This window comes from Ailuropoda melanoleuca, chromosome 4 (genome assembly GCF_002007445.2).
Source record: "Ailuropoda melanoleuca isolate Jingjing chromosome 4, ASM200744v2, whole genome shotgun sequence".
NCBI classification, from domain to species: Eukaryota; Metazoa; Chordata; class Mammalia; order Carnivora; family Ursidae; genus Ailuropoda; species Ailuropoda melanoleuca.
The window spans coordinates 12,622,425-12,641,053 of NC_048221.1; the positions used below are offsets into that span (position 1 = coordinate 12,622,425).

The 18,629-nt window shown below is 60.4% G+C and overlaps 2 protein-coding genes across 3 annotated transcripts in view; one reads left to right on the forward strand and one right to left on the reverse strand.

The window, feature by feature from the left end:
• ANO8 (anoctamin 8) overlaps nt 1–9,019 on the reverse strand; it is a 9,573-nt gene extending 554 nt beyond the window's left edge. The window contains exons 1-18 of the mRNA XM_034658021.1: nt 8,914–9,019; nt 8,032–8,142; nt 7,780–7,912; nt 7,461–7,599; nt 7,279–7,375; nt 6,507–6,623; nt 6,300–6,427; nt 6,044–6,205; nt 5,570–5,722; nt 5,330–5,456; nt 5,155–5,210; nt 4,975–5,049; nt 3,363–4,163; nt 2,922–3,113; nt 2,653–2,784; nt 2,454–2,564; nt 896–1,562; nt 1–58 (exon numbers count right to left, since the gene is read on the reverse strand). The exon at nt 1–58 is cut by the window's left edge and continues 554 nt beyond it. Coding sequence (XP_034513912.1) covers nt 1–58; nt 896–1,562; nt 2,454–2,564; nt 2,653–2,784; nt 2,922–3,113; nt 3,363–4,163; nt 4,975–5,049; nt 5,155–5,210; nt 5,330–5,456; nt 5,570–5,722; nt 6,044–6,205; nt 6,300–6,427; nt 6,507–6,623; nt 7,279–7,375; nt 7,461–7,599; nt 7,780–7,912; nt 8,032–8,142; nt 8,914–9,019 — 3,365 coding nt within the window. The remainder of the gene's footprint in view (nt 59–895; nt 1,563–2,453; nt 2,565–2,652; nt 2,785–2,921; nt 3,114–3,362; nt 4,164–4,974; nt 5,050–5,154; nt 5,211–5,329; nt 5,457–5,569; nt 5,723–6,043; nt 6,206–6,299; nt 6,428–6,506; nt 6,624–7,278; nt 7,376–7,460; nt 7,600–7,779; nt 7,913–8,031; nt 8,143–8,913) is intronic.
• A 1,156-nt stretch (nt 9,020–10,175) lies between these two features.
• Nucleotides 10,176–14,593, forward strand: GTPBP3 (GTP binding protein 3, mitochondrial). 2 transcript variants are annotated; one of them, XM_034658023.1, is made up of 9 exons: nt 10,176–11,051; nt 11,489–11,742; nt 11,856–11,942; nt 12,146–12,234; nt 12,404–12,476; nt 12,565–12,708; nt 12,908–13,073; nt 13,342–13,620; nt 13,829–14,593. In XM_034658023.1, the coding sequence occupies exons 1-9, from the start codon at nt 10,999–11,001 to the stop codon at nt 14,049–14,051; spliced, it is 1,368 nt and encodes a 455-aa protein (XP_034513914.1). In that variant the 5' UTR covers nt 10,176–10,998; the 3' UTR covers nt 14,052–14,593. The 2 variants fall into 2 exon arrangements, with proteins under 2 accessions (XP_034513914.1, XP_011220271.1); XM_011221969.3 differs by having other exon boundaries at nt 12,032–12,234; nt 13,829–14,592.
• The last annotated feature ends 4,036 nt before the right edge of the window (nt 14,594–18,629 follow it).

Here is an 18,629-nt window from a genome sequence, read left to right on the forward strand (position 1 = left end):
GGGCTCCGGCTGCGGCGGGTGCGGAGGGCAGGGGCGCCCACCGGGGCCAGCGCTGTCCCTGCGGAGGCGAGAGGGGCCGTTCCGGGGGGGTGCCGCCCCCGCCGCCGGACCCCGCTCAGACCCTGCCTGCGTTCCCTCCCGGGCTTCCAGGCACATCGAGGGCCTTATTGCTTCTGATCAGTGACAAAGGGTGGGCGTCTTCTGGTGCATCCCCTGCCTCTGGGCACTGGGCCCCTCCCCATCATGGGGAGAGGACAGTCTGAGGAAGTCCCTCTGATTTCTGACCTGCGTCCCTGGTGCTGCAGCTGCCACCTCTTGGGCTCCCTGGGGGATGAGCTGTTGGAGCCAAGGGCTGGGTTGGGCTGGGGTTGGGGCGGGCAAGGTGGGTGTGAGGGGCATGAGGCTGGCACCTCTGCTCGGCACGGATGTGGGTGCAGCCTGTGGCTGAGCACCCCGAGCTCCCCAGGGGGGCAGCTCCAGCCCCCACCTCCAAGGAAGGCCTCCTTGAACAGCTGGGCTGCAGGGTGGGGACTTGCATAGAGGCCTGGGGGGGGGGTCCAGTCCCCCCCAGTGAGCTGGGTATGGGGTCTCATAGGGGCAGGAGAGCCTGGGCCGGGTGGTGAAGAAGCCTCCTTCATCTTTCTTGGCCCCGAGCGTGGTGGGCAGGGTGCCCTGAGAGGGGCACTGGGATGGGGGGGCTTTGGCTGTTGGGATCCCAGAGACACTGAGCAGGCTTTGACTGAGAGGCTCCACATACCACATACCCAGGTTCCCAACCGGTACCAGAGACCGGGTCTCCTCTGTCCCCTTCAGCCCCTCTCCCCAGGCCTGGCCACCCCATCCCTTCCCGCAAAGCCCGGCCCAGAGTCCCCACCCCCGAGTTAAAGCTTGTGACCTGAGCCTTCCTCTTCAGGCCGGGGGGCGTCCGGCTCCTCAGCCGCAGCCTCGTCCACCGGCCCACTCCGCTGGGCTCGGCCTCCTCCACTGCTGGGGGTCCCGTCCAGCCGGGCCTGCCCACCTGCCCCATTGGACCCGGTGTCGGCCCGGGCCCCGCCGAAAGGGAAGAGCTTGCCGGCGTGGAAGGCCTTGGGCGGTGAGTGGCTGCGCTCTGGGTCCCGCCGGGTCTCAGGCGACTTGAGGAACTTGAAGCTGAGGAAGGCTGGCAGACGGGTGTCGCTACCCGTGGGTGACTGGGCAGGGGGTGGCCGGGCGGCAGGGCCGGCCCCCGCACTGGCCAGCGAGGATGTAGCCCCAGACGACAGGAATTTGCCCTGCAGCGGGATGATCTGCTTCAGTTTCATGACGTTGTTGGGTGCCAGCAAGGACCCCGGGCGCTTGGGCCGCTCTTGCCCGTGGCCACCTGCCCCGCTGCCCTTGGCCTTGGCGGAGGCCTTCTCAGGGGCAGCGGGGTCCAGCCCGGAGCCTTCGGCCCGAGCCTCCTCCCGACCACCAGCATCGCGTTCTCGCCGGGCATGGTGCTCCGCATGGCGCTGGCGCTCCTCCTCCTCCCGCCGCCGCCGCTGCTGCTGCTGGTACCGGTGCTGGGCCTGGCGTTCATGTCTCTGGGGGCGGAACAGAGCCATGACAGGCACTGGGCGGAAGGGTGTGTGAGCAGGGGCCAGCCGAGGCCCCAGGCCCATGCGGCTGCTCTTTGCAGAAGTGGCAAGAGTTCCAAACATTTATTGGGCACCAGCTGCTTCCCTGGACCCACCCTGGGGCTCTCTGAGGAAGTAGGCAGAGATCTAACCACTTATTAGGCACCAACTGCATTCCTGCATCCATGCCAGCGCTGTCTGAGAATTGAGACGAGAACGAACATTACCAGCTACCAACTCTGTCCCCAGCCATGTGCTAGACACTGCCTTAAGAACTGGGAGAATGTAAACACATACTGGGCCCTCAGAACCCCTGACAGACAGAGTCATGACTGGCACAGACCGGAGTCCATGCTGGCCAGTCCAGGAGCCACATGTGGCTTTGTCAATGTCAATTTAAACAACTAAAATCAAATAAAATAAGAATTCTGTCTCTCGGTTGTACCAGCCCCATTTCAAGTGCCCGACGGCCACCAGTACTGAGGAGCCACACGGCGCAGACACGGAACATTTCTGCCATCATGGAGAGCGCCGCCTGGCGCTGGCGAGCTCTTTGGCCCACTCTGCAGCTTTCTGAGGAATGTGGCAGGAGCTGGGCTTCTAGGAAGCATCAGCTGTGTCCCTGGCCCCAACCAGGACACTGCCGGTGCGCTGGCAATGACTAAAGGTTCAAAAGTGCCAGCCTGCTGCTGGATGCCACCGGGGATTCCGGGAGGGACCGGCCCGGGCAGCGTGCTAATTATGACAGCGGGTTCTGTACCTCTTCCCTCCTGCTAAGAAGCTGGCTGCCCGCCAGGCCAGGCGGAGAAGCCCCGCTGGGGGAAGGTGTCCACCGAGCCCGGCCGCCCACCCGCGTACCTTGAAGGCCTCCCGGCGCTGGTACTCAAGCTTGGCCATCTCCTCGGCCACCCAGCCTGGGATGTCGGGGATGGCCACATGGATGAGGTACTTGAGAAGCAGGGCGAAGTGCTGAGGCAACAGAGGAGGAGGCTGCAGGCTCGGGGACGCCCTGCTGCCCTACCCCCGCCCCACTCCTCCACCCAGCCACCGGCCCCACCTCGAGCACCACCACAGACACGATGGCCGCCTCAGGGCTGAGCCAGGGGAAGAGACGCTGCAGCTGCCCGCACTGGCCGATTAGGTAGCAGTTGACCACGATGGCCAGGACACCCATGGCCTCCATCACCTTCTGCAGGGGAACGTGGGGAGCGGGGGCGGGGGGGGCTCAGATGGGGTCCGGCAACCCTTCCCGGGCCTCCTGCCCCTCCCCAGCGCCCCCCAACTCCCTCCGGGCCTCGGCTCTGAGTCCTCGGCTGCTCCCCACACCTGCCACTGGCCAATGCTCTCCACCCGCTGCCCGAAGGGCCGCTGCAGCCCCGTGCACAGCTTGAGGGCGTCGCTCCGGATCTCAATGAGGTTGTTGACCAGGGCGCATAGAGCAGCCAGGGGGAAGGCGGACGAGAAGAGGACAACGTAGCCGAACTGCACGAACATCTCCTGGTAGTCCTGGAACGTGTCCTGCAGGCGGGTGCCTGGGTGTGGCCTTGGGCCCCCTCCCTCAGACCCGATGACTCCTTCCTTTGACTCCCTTCTTCTCTCAAGCCCACCTCCCGCCCTCAGATTATCCTGAATGGACCCAGAGCTCCCCCTCCAGAAGTTCCCAACCACATCCAGGGCCCCATTTCGTCACGCCTCCTACCTCCACCCTCGGACCACATGCCCTGCCCCTTTGAGGGCCTGGTCTTGGGCCTCAGACGCCCTCCTCACCTCGTACTTCTTCATACAGCTCTCAAGCTCAGCCTGGGTGAGCTGGGGTGAGGGCTCCTCCTCGGGTGGGTCAATCCAAGACGACCGGTTCTGCCGCCGCTGCCTCCGGCCCGAGTCACCTGAGCCTGGCTCTGGGTCCGGGCCCCCATCTGGCCCCTGGTCACGGCCCTCACCCCCAGCCCGGCGGAGCAGGACGGCCGGAGGCTCCCGCTCAGGACTGCCGGGAGCCCCTTCGGCCTCATCGTCTTCTTCGGCCAGCGTGAAGACTCCCGGCTCCAGCCCCTTCTCCACCATAGTGGGGCTCCCCTCCTCCAGGAGGGCCTCCGGGCCAGGCCGCCGCCGCCCAGCCCCTCGTTCGGCAAAGCTGACCTTCTTCAGCCGGAGTCCGCAGTCCAGGAGGCCGCTCTCCTCGCCCTCCTCCTCGTCATCTTCCTCCTCCTCCTCTTCCTCCTCCTCCTCCTCTTCCTCCTTGGCCCCCCGGGGCCCGTCCCCCACCTCCCCACCTTCCCCTGCCGGCCGCCGCTCCACAGTGGCCTCCTCCTCCTCCTCTGGTGCCCCGCAGCCCCCACTGAGACACCTGCGGCCCCCGCTGCCACCTCCACCGCCACCCTCTTCGGCATGGGGTTCAAGGCGACGGGGTGCAGGGCGCTGGAGGCTCAGCAGGCCGAGCAGGGCACGGGCCAGCTCCCAGGCTGCCTGCAGGCCAAGCTCGCCGCGGCCCAGCCGCCGGTACAGGTGCGGCTGCAGGACCTCGCGCACGTTCTGGAGGAACTGGCGGGTGATCAGCAGAGTGGCCAGCATCTGGGGGCAGGAAGGGGGAGGAGAGAGGCCACGTGGGGCGCGGGCGGGGCCCGGGGCACCAGGGCAGGCTGCTGGGGCGGGGCACCCGCCCTCCAGGAGCAAGTTTCCAGACACATGCCCTGAACCCAATTGCTGACTCCACCCCATTTAGATGTCCCTGGACACGGAGGCCCCAGCAGTCAACCTCTGCAGCCTCTCCCACCAGTCCTCTGCCAAAACATAGCCCAGCAGGCCACAGCGCTCCTAGCCAACTGCCTGGGGTTGCAACGCGTGCTTCCCCCCTGCTGTGGTTCAGGGCCCCCCCGCTTGCGGCACTGCCCAGGAGCTCCATTGGTGCCTAGGGCCTCGAGAGGCCCCGCCATCTGCACCCCATCAGCAGAGCCCAGCCCCTTGGGACATGCACCCTTGGCTCAGGCAGCGTGAGGCCCCAGGCACAGCCACACTGCCTGCCCTGGCGAGGCCCTGCGGGCTCGCCATCTGCCCATACTTTGGCCCGGGCCATGAGCAGGCGGCCCCGGAGGGAGAGGAGGAGCAGGCGGAACCGCAGGGCCACGAGCGGGACCAGCACCGCCCGAAGCTGCCGCTCGAGGCTCTGGGACAGGGACAGGACGAGCAGGAGCTGTGGAGGGACCGACGGACAGGCGGACGGACAGATGGGGGGGCGACAGGCAGAGAGAGGACACACGGACAGACGGACAGAGAGAGAAGGATGGAGGGGGGGGAGGGGCTGGAGAGCCCGTGGACCCCTTGGGCCAAGTCGGGCCCCCCACTGGCCGCCACTGGGGGGCACTGCCTTGGGCTGGGGTCTCACCTCTTTCAAGCGCTCCATGTCCTTGAGGTAGAAGCCGATGTAGAATAGGCTCAGGTAGGAGTTGACAAATTGGAACTGTGGGAAGGAAGCACCTGGGCAGTCCCCCTGCTGCCCTGTCCCCAGGAGCCCCTCCTGTGCCCATGCAGAGCCCTTGCTGCCCGCCTGCTGGCCGCCACTCACCAGGACGACTTTGATGATGAGGTGCTTCTCATAGGCGCTCTCCAGCCGGTAATTCTCTGGGGGCCGAGGGGATGCGTGAGGAGGTGGCCCAGGCCCCCTGAAGGCAACAGGGGCCCTGAAGGGCAGTAGGGACCTTCCTCCCCAGGGCAGCAGGACCTCCCCTTGCAGGGCGTACCCATGTCGTTGAGCCAGATGGCGAGCTTCTTATAGCCCTCGGCACTGGCACTGACCAGCAGGGCCAGCACAACCTTGGGCAGGAAGCGGGCAAGACGGGGCAGCCCTTTCACACTCAGCACCAGCTCCTGCAGGGGCAGGGGGTTCACAGGTCACCCGGGCATCTGGCTCAGCTCAGAGTGGACCTGGGCCGGGGGTGGCCAGGTCAGGGCCAAGGCCAGGGCTGGGGGCCGGAGGTCACCTGCAGCTGGAAGCAGCCGAGCATGAGCAGAAACACACAGGCCAGGCAGGTGAGGCACAAGGGGAGACTCACAAGCAGCTGGAAGAGCAGCCGCTTCCAGGGTGGGTAGTAGAACTCCTCAGCCCGCGTGACAGGGCTGATGCGCCGGATACCCTGGCAGAGGGTGGGGGTGGGGCTCAGCACGGAGCCGGAGGGGCTGCCCCTGCCCCCACACACCCTTCCCCAGGCCTCTGAATTCAATTTCCTTCCACCACACCACGCCTTTGCTTTTGTGGTACCCCCACCTAGTCCCCCTCTCCCAGTCCCTCAAACGCAATTTCCCACACCTCTCCTTAGGGTCATGCAGAGCCCCCCACCCGGCATACCCTTTCTGATGCTGCAGCCCTATTTCACACCTTGTCTTTGCCCCTGCAGTGCCCCCCCGCCTCCCCCTCTCCTTCTTGGAGTCCCTGGACTCAGACACCCCCGACTGACCCTGAACTGGGGTCGTGGTTCCTCCACAGCTTCCCCAGGTGAGTCCAGTGTCCCCCATTTGTAAGCCAGCTCTGCCCCCCTCCGTTTCCACTCCTCCAAGAACAGGGTTGACCAGACGACGTTGAAGAGGGCAAAAACCACACACGATACATCCCGGCTTGTCTGGGGATGGCGGAAGGCTGAGCTGTTGGCCAGGTTGGCCCAGGGAGGAGGGTGTCTCAGGCACCCCAGCCCCTGCCCAGCCCACTTCCAGCACCTGATCAGCCTCCGTAAATGTGTACAGGACAGAGCCAAAGACAGCTGGGTATACCATCGCTGACGTGTAGAAGCCCAACCAGGCGAAGTACATGGCAATCTTCACTCCAAAGTAGTCACAGATCTCATCTGCCAGGAGCACAGTGGGGGCCCGGTCAGCCCTGCCCGCTTCCGGAGACTCCCGCACACCCCCCACCTGGGGCCGCACCTAGAGGCTGGTTTTCACACACAGCTTGCACCCACGACTTCATGAGGCGATTCAGGATGCGCTGCTCATGGACCGGGAACACCTGCTGGATGATGCCGCGGGCCGCCAACTCAGGAACTGTTGGGGGACAAGAGCAGGTGAGCCCCATCCTTCTGCCCGTGCCTGGCCTGGCCAAACCCCTCCCCTGGCCGAAACCCAAGTCCCAGTTTTTCCCTTCTTTTAAATCTTCAGAGGCTCTTCCCAGGGGAGGAGTTCTGAGTGGGCAGAATATCTGGTTCTCCTTCAGAATTTGGGAGGTGCAGAGGCAGGCGGGGTGGGGGGTGGGTGCAGGAATCCACGTAGGAGGGTGGGGTCACAGTGTGGAACCCTGTTTTTAAATAAAGCCATTTGGCCTCAGTTCACTGCTCCGAACGTCTGAGGAATGGTGCAGAGCCGGCGTCAGAAGGGGTGAACTCTCAGCAGCTGGTCTCTTGGAGGAAACTGAGGCCAGGGCCTCACCACACAGTGCATGGAGTGCTGTCCATGGTCCTGCCCCTACCTTATCCCAGACCCAGAGAACAGTTTCTCTTGGGCAGGCCTCCCGGGGAGTAAGCCCCACCCCTATGCCAAGGCCACACCTCTACACCTTATTTTATGTCTCCAGGACCCACCCAATTCTTCACCAGATTTTAGGTCCGTTTTCTAGGCCCCGCCCTCTTGCGTTGATAGGCTGTATTCTAAGAGCCCCACCCAACTTCCCACATGTGATTGGAGGCTAGTCCCGCCTGCTTACTGATTGGCTGGTCCTCCAGGAAGCGCACGTTGTGCAGCGCCTCGCCCTGCTTAGCGCGTAGGTTCTGCAGCCAGAAGCGGATGATGCTCTGGCGTTCCTGCAGCGGACAGGGCAGGGCTTGAGCACAGGGAGCAGCGGCCCAAGGGCTAGGGCTGCGCACTGGGAGCCAGAGCTGGCCGCACCTGGGAGGTGAAGAAGCGCAGCTCACTCTCCACATTCTCGTAGATGAAGTCCTCCTCGCAAGAGAAGCCGCGGGTGCCCCCGCCAAACTCGGCCTTCACCGCTTTGCGCAAACCCAGCTCGTCGGCTCCTCGAAGTAGGCTGCCAGGAAGACACGGAGGTGGGGTCATGGGGAGACCCTCGCTCACCATCCTGGAGCTAGGGTTGGTGTACCTGGCGGCCACCTGGGACAAATGCAGGGCGCTAGACTTCACAGCTGGTGCTTGAAAGGGCGGGGAGCTGGGTAGCAGGGTCAGCGAGAGGCCAGGGACAGAGACTCGCCTCTCATACGTGGCGGTGACGAAGAAAGCATAGGCACGCGTGTGGCGGTGGTGGCGGACTTGCACGATGAGCTCGGGGATGCCCACGCGGATGTGGTTCAGCAGCCATAGCAGCGTGTGGTCATCAGTCGTGTCTGCCAAGGGGCACAGGGACTGATGGCTCTTGCCACAAGGCCTCTTACAGACTCCTACTCAGGGGAGCCCAGCTCAGGGGAGCCCATCTAGGCACCAGGCAGGCGGCGGGCATGGGTACCTGGAAAGGTCATCAGCACGTCGCAGTTCTCCGTGGGCACTGTCTTCATCCACGCCTTGTGAGACACCAGGTAGCGACCAGCCTGCAGGAGCCGCTTCCCAAAAAGCTTATCTAGGGGGCAGGCGGGGCCGGGCTCAGGTCAGGCCACTCCCAGACCGGGACCCCAGCCTCCAGTTTCGTCCTTCCAGCCCTAGCGCCTGCTCGCACACTCGCCACGGCTCCTCTGCTCTCAGTCTGCCATTCGGGGACCTGCAAGCTTTGGCCTTGGCTAGTTTCCTTCCCTCCACGTCCTTGCACCAGCCCGGCACTCCTCCAGGAATGCCCTTCCCCCAGGTCCTCCCTTACAAATCTTACTCATTCTTGAGGCCCAGCCCCGCCTCCAAAACCACAATCGATAGGGCGCTCACTAGCAGCCCTGAGCGCTTCACCACATCATGTCAGCGCGTCCTCAGAGCTGGGCGCGGTTCTTACCCCCATTTCACAGGTGAGGAAACTGAGGACCAGGGCGTTTAAGTCACGCACCCAAGGTCACACAGGCGAGCTGGGATTCGAACCCAGGACCGTATGATTCTTTATCCTCTGCGGAGAGGCTCTCTCAAGCGCATCCCTGCCGGGCTGCGATCCGATAACCCAAAGGGGTGACAGAGCTCAGCCCCAGGCCGGGGCTGTCGGAGGGGCGTGTCCGAGTCTCTGAGCTGAGACCCCCGCTTCCTGTACCGTCCCAGCCGCGCTGGCCCCGCCGCAGCCGCAGTGCCGGGAGAAGCCGTCCGCTCAACTGGACTCCAGGCCCGGGACGGCTGACCCCAATCCCACTCCCCGTCCAGCCGCCGCGCGCACCACAGGCACCTGCAACCCTGTCAGATACAGCCACCGCACACATACCCAGAACTCCAGACGCCGGGGCTGCAGGCTCGCCCTCAGGCGGGGGCCTCTTGCCACGCTCGCCCTCCAGGGACGTGCCCCCGGCGCTGGAGGTGCTTTCGGCCATGGCGAGGGCAGGTCAGGTCAGGGGCTGCGGGCGGCCCGAGCGCCGGGGGGCCGCGGGCTCATCGGGCGGGTGCAGCCGCGGAGCGCGCTGGAGGTGGAGACAAAGGCCGCGCCCGCCCGCGCCGGCCGCCGTCCCCGCGTGCCCGAGCGCTGCTTCTCGTTTCCGCCCGCGCGGAACCTCGATTCTCCTTCTCGTCCCCGCGCACGTCGCTCTTGGGTTCTCGACTCCGCCCGTGTTGTTTTCTGGATTTTGTTCTCGCCCGCCCACTTCGCTTTCTGGTGCTCGTCTCCGCCCGCACCGAAGACGCATTCACCGAGGATGTGTCCCCGCCCGCGTCGAATTCTGGGTCTCGTCCCCGCCCGTCCCGGGCCTGGATTCTACGCCTCCGAGCCTTAGTTTCCCCATCTGCAAGGGCGCGGCTTAGAATCTCGAGTTGGGCGTGATTTGACGACGGCAGGCCGTGGGCGGGGGCGGGCCGGGTCGGGGGAGATTCCAGGTAGCAATAACTTCACAGCTAGAATACGAATTAATAGTTACACCAAGTCCTGCCTCAGGGCCTTAGCATGTGCCTTTCAACTACTTAAGGCACTCCTCACGCCCTCCCCATCCAGTTAACCCCTGCGCCCCTCAGGACGTAACCTCCTCAGAGCGGACACGATAGAGCTGCCAAGTTTAGCAAATAAAAGTACAGTCCTCCCATTTAAACATGAATGAATTTCAAACGAATACATTTTTAGTATGTCCCAAATATTACACGGGACATAGTTATACCAAAACCTTATTGTTTATCTGAAATTCACATTTAACTGGGCGTCCTGTATTTTATCTGCACACAGATCCCTGACCGTCCTGAGTAGCCTTTTCTGTTAGACTGAGAGCCCAGAGAGGGTAGGGGCCCCTTCTGGTTTTTAGCGCACACAGTAGGCACCTGATGCATACTTATGACAGATGGAACAACTCGGAGAAGGCGAGTGTCCGCGTTTGTCACTCTTTTACAAATGAAAAAGTTGAGCGGGTCGAGGCAGGGATTACAATCTAGCGGGTCTGACAGATTCTTCCCCTAGTGCAAGTGCGTCGCCCGCCCGCTCCGTCCAGGAACCAGAGAATTGTCCGTGCGAAAGCGCCCGCGGAGACCCCGCCCAGACAGTGCGTGGAATTCCACCATCAGCGCTTTATTCCGCTCTTTTGCGCTGTCCTGGGTTAACCTGAAAGTAATCCCTGAGACTCCCCTTTCTGGCTTTCGGGGAGCCAGAGACAGACCGGACACTCATCTCTGCAGGAGCAGGCCTGGGCCAGGAAAGCCCAGAGGGCAGAGAGGGCTGTGCTGGGGATTCCAGAAAGGTGTCCTGTCGGAGGGGACCTTGGAGCTAGGTCCTGAGGATGAGTTTATCAAATGAAGAAGGGTACCCGAGGAGGAGAGGACGGCGGGAGGGAGAGCTGGGGGAGGGGCGAGAAACTTGGAGAGTTCTGGGAACACAGGTAGGAATCTTTCCAGAAATTTGGTCAGGATTTTACTAGGTCCATGGCGTGAATTCCCCGGAAGTCATCCCTCTCCGCCCCCGGGATGTTCTTGCTTCGCCTAAGGCTATGGAGTGGCCAGATGGAAAATACGGGGCTGGAACCCTCGCGTCGGTGTAATTCCCACCGCCCTGGGCCAAGTCCGGTTCTTCCTCCCACCCTTCATTTCCGGTGTCTGGGATACCCGCGATTCTAGGATCCTAAATATTCGGTCTTATGTTGCCGGGGGAACGCCATTTCGCTGCACCCCCGCGTCCTGCCCCTTCCCCGCCTCTTTCCCCGTTACTAGCCAATAGAAATGAAGATCTTCAGTGGGTGGGCCATACGTCTCCTAAGGGGTCCAATGACGATCGAGAGTCGTTGAACACTTTACCAGTCACGCCGCGGAGTGGGTGGAGCCTTCTGTCAGGACTAGAAGCCGCCCAAGCAGAGCGGGTAGGCGGGTCGCTGGTTGTGAATCCATGTGGCGGCGGTTTTGGACCCTAGTAGCCGGGGCCGCACGTGGGCCTCGCAGGTGGGGCAATACGGGAAACGGGTGTGACAGCGTGGGGGTGCTGGTTGGGCTCCAAACCCTCTCCCTGGGATGTGGGCCCCAGTTCCCTGGGGCAGAACCACCTTTCTCATTTTCACAAGCCTCAGTCCGTTCATCCCCCTGCCGCAGAGCCCACATCTGGGTCACCTGTTGGCCTCAAAGTTCCCATTTGGGTCACACTCTGACATCAGTGCCCTCACCCTCACAATATATCCACCCCCCTGCCGCAGACCCACATCTGGGTCAACTTCTGCTCTCAGAGACCTCAATCGGGTCAACCTCTGGCCTCAGATGTTCCAATCTGCCCATCCCCTAGCCTCAGAGCCTCCACCTGGGGCATCTTCCGAACATCGAGCGCTCTATCCACCTGCCACTCTGCCACAGAGCCTCCCAGAGGCACTGATTCTCCTCCTCTCCAGTCCCAGATCGTGCACGCGCCAGGGCAGCGGCGCCCCGGTCCCCGGTTCCGGGGCCACTGTCTTCGCGCTGAGCTCCGGCCAAGGCCGCTGCGGCATCGCGGTGATTCGGACCAGCGGTCCCGCCAGCGGCCACGCCCTCCGGAGCCTCACGGCGCCCCAGGACTTGCCCCCGGCTCGCAGCGCCTGCTTGCGCCTGCTCAGCCACCCCCGTTCCGGGGAGCCGTTGGACCGCGCGCTGGTGCTCTGGTTCCCAGGTGAGGGGTTCCAGATCCCAAACTTGCTGTAGCTTTCATGACCCAGTTTCTGCCCCCCCCCACCAGGCGTTTGCCTAGCCGTATTCTCCTCGACTCCCATCTCGCCACACTAGGTCCCCAAAGTTTCACGGGTGAGGACTGCGCGGAATTCCACGTGCATGGAGGCCCGGCGGTGGTGAGTGGCGTCCTACAGGCCCTGGGTGAGTCTGCAGCCTTGGGTTCGAAGTCTGGCTCTGCCAGTGGACCTGGATGGGGGTCAGGGAGCTCAGGACCCAGTACCTTCTCGCAGGCAGTGTGCCAGGGCTGCGGCCAGCTGAGGCTGGTGAGTTCACCAGGCGGGCATTCGCTCACGGGAAGCTGAGCCTGACCGAGGTGGAGGGGCTGGCGGATCTAATTCATGCAGAAACCGAGGCGCAGCGGCGGCAGGCGCTGAGGCAGCTGGACGGGGAACTGGGCCACCTCTGCCGTGCCTGGGCCAAGACTCTCACTAAGGCAAGCCCCTTCTTCGCCCCTTCCCTGCCACAGAGACCCCACCTGCCCATTATGTGCATGAGATCTTCCTGTGCATGAGCCTCCAATCTGGTCCCTTGAGTCAGGCTCGACCTGGACACCTGGGGGTGGGGGGTCCTGGGTTACCACGTCACCACCTCCGCCCCTCCAGGCTCTGGCTCATGTGGAGGCCTATATCGACTTTAGTGAGGATGACAACCTGGAGGAGGGCGTCCTGGAGCGAGGTGGGTCCTCCTAGGGGTTGGGGACACCTCGCATCGTAGCCCCCGGAGGCCCCCTGACTCCCTCCCCTCTGTTTTCTTCCATCCACAGTTGACAGCCAAGTGCGGGAGCTGGAGCTGGCACTGAGCGCACATCTTCGAGATGCCAGGCGCGGGCAGAGGCTTCGCTCAGGAGCGCATGTAGTGGTCGCAGGACCCCCCAACGCCGGCAAGAGCAGCCTGGTGAACCTACTCAGTGCGTGGGAGGCGTGGCCTAGTGTCGGGGGCGGGGCCCTGTCGGGGGCGGGGCCGGGACCTGGGGAGCAGTTCAGGTGTGGAGGAGGAGCCGGAGGATGAAAATGCAGTCTAGCCCGGAGGTGGAGCCTGGGGGAGGGGCTCCACGGCCTCCACCCCGCCCTCTTCGAGATAACCCCCCCCCCCTCACTGCATCCCAGGCCGGAAGCCTGTGTCCATAGTGTCCCCCGAGCCGGGGACCACCCGCGACGTGCTGGAGACCCCCGTGGACCTGGCCGGTTTCCCGGCGCTGCTGAGCGACACGGCGGGGTTGCGCGAGGGCGTGGGGCCGGTGGAGCAGGAGGGCGTGCGGCGCGCCCGCGAGAGGTAGGCTGGTAGGGTGGTGGAATGGGGAGACAGACCTTCCACTTACATTTCTCCTTGCTGCATTTATTTTGTGTCCCTTCCGAATCAGGAAGGGCTGCTAAGGTCTCTTGAGTGGGGGCTCTCATGTGGGGAGAGCCTCTGTTCGCACCCCGCCCCTCTTGCCCTGCCCCGGCCCCACATAAAGCCCTGCCCCTCTTGCCCCTCCCCCCGCGCCCTTAATTACTCAACTCCGGGGTCACTTCTTGGTTGGTTTTCCCTGTTCCCCCAGGCTGGAGCAGGCTGACCTCATTCTGGCGGTGCTGGATGCTTCTGACCTGGCCTCTCCATCCAGCTGCAACTTCCTGGATACCATTGTCACCCCCGCAGGCGCTGGGAACCCCAAAGAGAACAGCCAGCGCCTCCTGCTGGTGCTGAACAAATCGGATTTACTGCCTCGAGGGGGCCCAGACCCCAGTCCCAACCTGCCCCCGCACCTGCTGCTGTCCTGCTTGACCGGAGAGGGTTTGGATGGCCTCCTGGAGGCTCTGAGGAAGGAGCTGGCTGAAGTGTGAGCGGCTCCCCCGCCCCACCTCCGCGCGTCCCTCTCCCACAGCTTGCCTCAGCCCAAGTTCAAGTCAGGGCTGAGCCACTGGCTTTGGACGCCTACCCGCCCCCCCAGGTTCATTTTCTGGATCTACAAAATGCAAGTGATGATCCCCCTTCCAATGGTAGTTGTGAAAGTTGAGAAAGACCACCACATCCTTTGTCCCTTCCAGGTGTGGGGACCCGTCCACAGGCCCACTTCTGACACGTGCAAGGCACCAGCATCATCTCCAGGGCTGCCTGGATGCCCTCGGCCACTACAAGCAGACAAAAGACCTAGCCTTGGCTGCGGAGGCACTGCGACTTGCCCGGGGCCACCTGGGCCGCATCACCGGCGGAGGGGGCACTGACGAGATCCTGGACATCATCTTCCGGGACTTCTGCGTGGGCAAGTGAGGGGACTACTGAGGCTCCCAGCCAGGCTGGGTGGGTGCCCAGGAGCCCTGAGGCATGTGGGAATAGCTTAGGCTAAGTGAGAATCTCATTCCCTGGAGAGAGAACTTGACCCCAGGACAATGAAGCGAAGGGGCTGCCTTCAGACGTGGTGAGCTCCCTGTTGCTGGCAGTCATTAAGCTGCAGCCAGCCAGATTCCCTTGCAGGGACATGCTAGGGACTCCAGCGCTGGAGTGGAGCTGAGCAGAGGTCCCTTTGGGTTCCCATGCTGGGGGAGTAGGAGTGGACGGTTGGGATGGGGGTGGGAGGGCCTCAGGGATCTTTGTTTTGCGGCTTTTAATTTATTTTGCAAATACTAAAGGAATATAAAAAATTCATGTGATTCAGAAATGCTTGAACATGGAAATCTCCCTCCCCCCGCCGCCCCACCCCATCCCTTGGGGTCACAGCTTAACTTGTATCTTTCCAGAATTCTCTCTGCTCTTTTGCGTACTTGTAGATACACCTATAAAATATGTTTTGTCTTGTAGTTTGTACATCAAGTGTGTGTTTATTGCTCTGCAAGTTGTCGTTCTCTTTTTTAGTATTAATCTTGAAGACTTGCCTTTGGTATTTTTTTAATTGATTAATTAATTAATTTACTTATGTCTTATGTTTTTTTTTTTTTAAGATTTTATTTATTTATTCGACAGAGATAGAGACAGCCATAGAGACAGCCAGCGAGAGAGGGAACACAAGCAGGGGGAGTGGGAGAGGAAGAAGCAGGCTCATAGCGGAGGAGCCTGATGTGGGGCTCGATCCCACAACACCGGGATCACGCCCTGAGCCGAAGGCAGACGCTTAACTGCTGTGCCACCCAGGCGCCCCACTTCTTATGTTTTAAAAGAGGCCTGCAAGATCCCCAGGTCCCTGTGCCCTCCAAGCTTATGCATCCATTCCCTCAGTAACTATCAAGGACCTGCTATGTGCTAGAATTGCACACGTCATCTTATTGGGTTTTCGTAACAGCACAAGGCGGTGAGTATTTTGTTACAGTTTTACAGATCCAGAAACTAAGGCTCAGAGAACTAGTTAGTTGCTAGACATCCTCAGCTTTGGGATTGGCACATAGGTTCGTTCGGACTTCCAGTTTGAGTTTGCTGCAGGCCTTCTGTGCAACAGGCTGAGTGCAGGAGGCTAGGGATACAGAGGGGACCAGTTGTCACAGGTCCTGCCCCTGGCTGTGTTAGAGACCTCATTCCTTATAGTGAGGTCTGATGGCTGCCCTGTGAGCTTATGAGGAGGAGGAGACCTGCCCGCTCAGGGACATCAGGGCAGGCTGCCTTCCAGAGGTGATATTGGTACTGACAGCAAAATGGTGAGAAGGAAACCAGATGGAGGAGGTGGGTGAAAGTGTCCCAGGCAGAGGGCACAGCATGTGCAAAGGTCCTGAGGTGGGAGCATCGTGGTGTGTTCAAGGAACATCGAGGTGGCTGGTAGGGCTGAAGTGGTGAGTAAGGGGGAGAGAGGAGGGAGATGGGTGGAGGAAGAGAGGGAGGATCTGATTGATAGGACTTTGATTCTTTTTTAATCCTTTCTTTTATTAAGTTTTTTATTTTAATTCCAGTATAGTTAACATACAGTGTTATCTTAGTTCCAAGCACACAATATAGTGACTCAGCACTTCTGTACATGATTCAGTGCTCATGACGACAAGTGCACCCGTTAATCCCCATCACGCATTTCTTTTTTTTTTTTTTTTAAAGATTTTAATTATTTATTCGACAGAGATAGAGACAGCCAGCGAGAGAGGGAACACAAGCAGGGGGAGTGGGAGAGGAAGAAGCAGGCTCCCAGCAGAGGAGCCTGATGTGGGGCTCGATCCCAGAAGGCCGGGATCACGTCCTGAGCCGAAGGCAGATGCTCAACCGCTGTGCCACCCAGGCGCCCCCATCACGTATTTCACCCATCCCCCCACCCATCCCCTCTGGTAACCAGCAGTTTGTTCTCTATAGTGGAGTCTGTTTCTTGGGGATCCCTGGGTGCTCAGCTGCTTAAGCAACTGCCTTCAGCTCAGATCATGATCTTAGGGTCCTGGGGTCGAGCCCTGCATCAGGCTGCCTGCTCGGCGGGGAGTCTGCTTCTCCCCCTGCCTCCTGCTCCCCCTGCTTGTACTGTTCCTCTCTCTTTAAAAAAAAGAGAGAGAGAGTCTGTTTCTTGGTTTCTCTCTCTCTTTTTCCTTTGCTCATTTGTTCTGTTTCTTAAATTCCACATATGAGTGACATCATATGGTATTTGTCTTTCTCTGACGGAGTTATTTCGCTTAGCATTATACACTCTAGCTCCATCCATGTCGTTGCAAATGGCAAGATTTCATTCTTTTTCGTGGCTGAATAATATTCCTATATATATATATATATATATATATATACACGCATGCGCGCCACATCTTCTTCAGCCGTCTGTTGACGGACACTTGGGCGGCTTCCATGATTTGGCTGTTGGTAGATAATACTGCCGTGAACATAGGGCTGCACGTATCCCTTTGAAGTAGTGTTGAGGCCTTGGATTCTTAGACTCACAGGGGTCTGATATGTTGGTGATGAACCAGGCAGAGGGCGCCCTCCCCTAACAAAAGGCGGTCCTGGCCGTCCCCTTCAAAGCCCTGGCCTTCTTAAGACCGTGGGATCCAGGCTTCCACACGCACCTGGCAGCGGGGGAATGGTTAGCTTCTCTTGCCAGAGGCAGACACAATCTTGGGAGGGCGGGTGGGGGAATGGGATAGGCTGGTGATGGATATTAAGGAGGGCACATATTGCATGGTGCACTGGGTGTTATACGCAAATAATGAATCATGGAACATTACATGAAAAACTATGATGTACTGTATGGTGAATAACATAACATAATAAAAAATTATTATTAAAAAAAAAAAAAAAGAAAGAAACAGTCTTAAATAGGGTCAGGATTCCTTCCAGAATCAGAAAAAGAGTCCTACCTCTAGGGATCGAAGATACAAGCTCTCAGGTTTTAGGGCACCCGTGAGCAGAGGCTGGGAGGTACCCAGAGCCAAAAAAGTGTGTAAGGAGAGTTTTCAGGGGGCATCTAGAATTCCCCCACCGCCCAACCAAAGACAGCCCCCGTGCCTGTGTCTTCATGGACTTTGTTGCAATGTGTCACTATCCATCAGTTTGCTTGTTCTGCAGCTAGGGCTGGCCCAGCATGGGGGGCTCCTGGGGAAAAAGGGTCACTCGGTGAGCTGAGTCCACAAATAGTGCTATTATGCCTATTTTTCAGGGCTACAAACAGGCTCAGAGGAGAGAAGCAATACCACAGGTTTAGTGGGGCTGGGTGTCCAGATGTCCTCCCCACCAGGAGGATCCAGAGGGCTCCCAGGAGAGGTGAGCAGGGTGTGGGTGGGGAGAGAGAAGCTCCTGGGGCAGGACGTCTGGGCCCCACCTGCCTGCGCCGGGCCCTGGCACACAGCTGGACTGAGGTCCTTGGCTACAGTCCCTTTTTTCCCAGAAGGGTGAGGTGGTTTGTGGGAAGCAGCCATGGGGGTTATTTATAGAGGTCACAGGAAATCCCTAAAGAGTCAGAACCTTCCCCAGTGGCTGGGCCGCAAGGTCAGGGAGGTGGTCTGTCAGTTGCTCTCCTACGGGTACTCAGTCCCTGCCTTGTCCCTGGGGAAGCCAACAACTTGGGGGAGTCAGAGCTACATGGTGCGGTCTGCAGAAAGGGAGGGATGGAATTGGGGGTTCCCCCAGTGGGAGCAAGGACAATACCTCAGGCAATCAAGAGGGCTGCCTGGAGGAGGGATCTCTGGGAAAGGGCCTTGGAGGAAGAAGAAAAAGGGATTCTAGTCTGAGAGCACAAATTAATAGATAGTCTTCAGCCAGAGATTTAAAGGTCCCGGGCAGCTGGAGGCAAGAACTGCACTGGAGGTGGGGATGGCAGGGGGCAGGGAGACAAGAGAGCTGAGGAACTGGACTTTGTTCCCAGGGTATCGGGGAGCCATGGAGGGTGTGTGAGCCAGAGAGGACACGGTCAGATCCCATGATGGAAAGGTGGTCTCTCTGGACCAGCAGGGCCGGGCGTGGGGTCCAGCTGGAGGGTTGATATCCTGGAATGCTCTGGATGGGAGAGGCCAACCAAAAGTTGCCCATGTGCCCAGAAAGTTTAGAATGATTATTTCTCGTATGAGAAAATGGAGGCTGAGGGGCGCCTGGGTGGCTCAGTCGTTAGGCATCTGCCTTCAGCTCGGGTCATGATCCCAGGGCCCTGGGATGGAGCCCTAGGTCGGGCTCCCTACTTAGTGGGAAGCCTGCTTCTCCCTCTCCCACTCCCTCTGCTTGTGTTCCCTCTCCCCCTATCTCTCTCTGTGTCAAATAAATAAAATCTTAAAAAAAAAAAAATGGAGGCTGAGACCAACTGAGTCAAGATTCGGATTCAGGGATGTCTGGCTCCGGAACCAAAAACTCAGACATCCTGTGGTTGCTGGGACTGGCTGGTGTCATCATCCTCTCCAAGTCTCCAGCTGCCCAGGCAGTAGGCTTAGGGTCAGGGACGTCCTCATTTCTTTGGGGCCTCCAGACTGGCCC

Coding starts and splice junctions, on each gene's coding strand:
- GTPBP3 (XM_011221969.3), top strand. CDS start 10,999: ATGTGGCGGCGGTTTTGGACCCTAGTAGCCGGGGCCGCACGTGGGCCT. Junction 11,943..12,031: donor TGGCGTCCTACAGGCCCTGG/GTGAGTCTGCAG, acceptor ACCTTCTCGCAG/GCAGTGTGCCAGGGCTGCGG. Junction 12,709..12,907: donor CAGCCTGGTGAACCTACTCA/GTGCGTGGGAGG, acceptor ACTGCATCCCAG/GCCGGAAGCCTGTGTCCATA.